Genomic DNA, 3,058 nt, shown 5'->3' on the forward strand with positions numbered 1-3,058 from the left:
AATAAATATATACACATATACATACACACACACACACATATACATACATACACATACACCTTGTGTAAACAGAGATGCCAGTTTTATGCAATCATTGTATACCTTTTTCCAAGGATATTTTAAGCTCTCGCATGCAGTTGGCTGCCCCAGATTTGCGATAGATACCCTCTGTGTACAAGCCGTGCATTTCCAGATATTCAAGAAGTACCTCCATAACAAGAGGTACAGAAGTTGTCTCGGTTAAGTCAGCCACATGAACGCCAAAGTGATTGCCCTGGTTCTGTGAACATGTAAACAAAAATGAAAAAGTTAAATCTAAAAAAAAATCTGAATTTTTATACAAGACTGTAATGTACTCAAAGTTAAATTAGATGAAGAGCCCATATTTGGCTCAATCATCCACAGCAAATTAAGTCATTATAGACCTTAGCTGTTTTGCTTGGACATATTCTGGCCAGAACTGTCATTGCGGTCATTAACCAGTTGACATCCGCGGTGTTAAACCCCCTTCCCATCCAGGCCATTTTTCAGTATTCAGCGCTGCGGTACTTTAACTGACATTTATTCCGTCATGCAGCGCTGTACTGAAATGAATTTTATACCCTTTTTTGGGGACAGATAGAGCTTTCTTTTGGTGGTATTTATTCACCACTGGGGGTTTTATTTTTTTACTATATTAAGGAAAAATTACCGAAATTTAAAAAAAAAAAACAGTTTCCCCTATATTAAATGATAAAACATTTATTATTACCCAATTTTTTGGTAAAATATAAAAGATGGGGTCACGTCGGGTAAAAAGACACTAAACATGTCAAGCCTTAAAATTGCGTGCGCGCGCGAAACCTCAAAAAACGATAATACCCAAAATTGGCCCTAGGCGACGCTTTAAAAGCTGTTACCGCTCATCAGTTTAGTGTTATCAGTGATTGATGGCCCTAAAATGATTGCTCTCACTGCGACGTTCGCGGCGATATGTAACATGTGTAGCGCAATTGTAATTTTTGCGCGCTGGGGCACCGGACGCGTATTTACGTTTATAGGCGCGTAAACGTGGGGGTGGGGGAGTTAAACATTTTGGGGGGGTTTTTTCCCCTTTTTTTATATGTGGCTTTTATTTTATTTTATTTTTTTATGTGTTACTTTTCTTTTTTTTTATTTATATTTTTTTTTTTGCACTTATTGTTATTGCTATTATATAGGGGGATAACAACCCCCTATATAATAGCAAAGGCACACTGACAGGTCCTCTTTATGGAGATATTAGGGGTCTCTAGGACCCCTAATATCACCTATGGACCCCAAAAGAAGCTGATAAAGCAGAGATCTGCTTTATCAGCTTCTTCTCTCTCCAGATGACTGACAGGTGAATGCGGAAGTGATGTAACACACATCACTTCTGCATTCACAGCCCGGACGGGGATCAGCAAGGAGCTGATCTCCCGTCCTCCTCCTCCTGACGCCCTCGGAGCCGGTCCCGGGATCCAAGATGGGGCAGCGGATCCCGGGAATCAAGGTGAGGGGTCAGGGGGGACGAGCACATATAGGCGATCGGCGGGCTATGGACCCACCGATCGCCTATATGTGAAACACCCGGTAACGGGTGTGTGCATTGAGCGGGTCTTTTCTGCCCGTGCGTGCCCGCTAGGGGGCGCGCGCGAGCAGAAAAAAATTGCCGCCTGGAGACGGCAACCCGCAGATGCTGCAGTGCCGTCCGTCCGTTTTTTTAATACGGGCGGACGGCAAGAGGTTAAAGAACTAAATATGGGCACATAGTGTATTATGTACGCAGTTGTCATATGATGCTGAAGTTCTACAAATATCTAGCAACATCCAGGCTGGTCACAAATGTCAGTTACCAGGATAAGGCCATCTGATTTCAATATAAGCTGGCAGGAACTCAAACTATTTTAGAATGCATAGTATTTGTGTTTTCATGCATAGTATTTACTCCCCCATATCCCTTGGTATATCCCACTGTTCTGCATACACCTCTGCATTTATTCTCAGGTCTCATATTTAAAGCCACACTCCAGAGTACACTGGGTGAGTAAATGATCATTAAAAAGCTGGGTGTTAGGTACAGAAGGCAACTGTAAAGTATAAAAATCTTACCTTGCAGAATTCCATTTCCTGCACACAACATTCAGCTTCCAGACACTGAGGGCCCATTCACACCAATTGCAGTGCGTTCCAGAGTGGTAGCTGCTGGAATGCATGGCAATTGCTCACTAAACTTCCTCCTTCATTCTGGGGCGGGAGGGGGTGTGGCGGTGCAGTGAAGTCAATGGCTGGCAAAACATTGCCTAGGTTTCGGTCCACTGCAAAACGCAAAATGCTGCATGCATAGGGGGTATGTGTGTCTGTGTGTGGGGGGGGGGGGGGGTGTGGGGGGGGGGGATGGCTGCAGTGTCAGGAAGGAGGAAGTTTAGTGAGCGATTGCTGTGCATTCCAGCAGCTACCGCTCTGGAAAGCACTGGCAATTGGTGTGAACAGGCCCTGAAAAGAGCGAGGATTGCGATTCTAGCAGTACAGCGCTCCAGTCACATCACCCTCCCCTCTTCACAATCCTCCTACAATGTCTTGTATTTTCTCAGAATGCAGGGCATTCTGTGATTGGAGGAGGAGAGGAGGGCGGGGATGTGACGTCTCTTTTAATCACAGTACTTGTAGCTGCTAACTTTTTTTTTCTTTAACTATTCTTTGGCAGCCCGGTGAAGTTTCTCCTTAGACCACATACCAGTTATAGGACATATAATATAACACTTACACTTTTTACTCCAACAGGTGCACAGCGGATCTGCATCTTACTCAGACATTTTTTGTGGCAGATTGTCTTGCAGGCTGAACAGCAAAAACAAAGTCACAGTCAGAACTGAACTTAGATATTTTCCACATTTACTTAAAGAACAACTCTGGGCAGGGGAAAAAAACTTAAACCTTGCAGTGCAGGGTTAGCCTCACCGTAAGGGTTAAGTGCTCCTTTTGGTCTAGGGTCTACAATAACAATGATATGCTTACCTGATCCTCTGCCCCGTCTGGCTGCTTGACCAGTCCCCAC

The 3,058-nt window shown here is 44.1% G+C and overlaps 1 protein-coding gene across 1 annotated transcript in view; it reads right to left on the bottom strand.

Annotated features, from left to right (window-relative positions):
- Window positions 1-102: 102 nt before the first annotated feature.
- The window catches only part of MYO9B (myosin IXB), a gene marked incomplete at its 3' end in the record, with an annotated part of 99,197 nt that continues 96,241 nt past the window's right edge, over window positions 103-3,058 (bottom strand). The window contains exons 35-36 of the mRNA XM_018568204.1: window positions 2,768-2,841; window positions 103-280 (exon numbers count right to left, since the gene is read on the bottom strand). Coding sequence (XP_018423706.1) covers window positions 103-280; window positions 2,768-2,841 — 252 coding nt within the window. The remainder of the gene's footprint in view (window positions 281-2,767; window positions 2,842-3,058) is intronic.

This window comes from Nanorana parkeri, unplaced genomic scaffold (assembly GCF_000935625.1).
Source record: "Nanorana parkeri isolate BGI_ZX_2015 unplaced genomic scaffold, ASM93562v1 scaffold1154, whole genome shotgun sequence".
NCBI lineage: Eukaryota > Metazoa > Chordata > Amphibia > Anura > Dicroglossidae > Nanorana > Nanorana parkeri.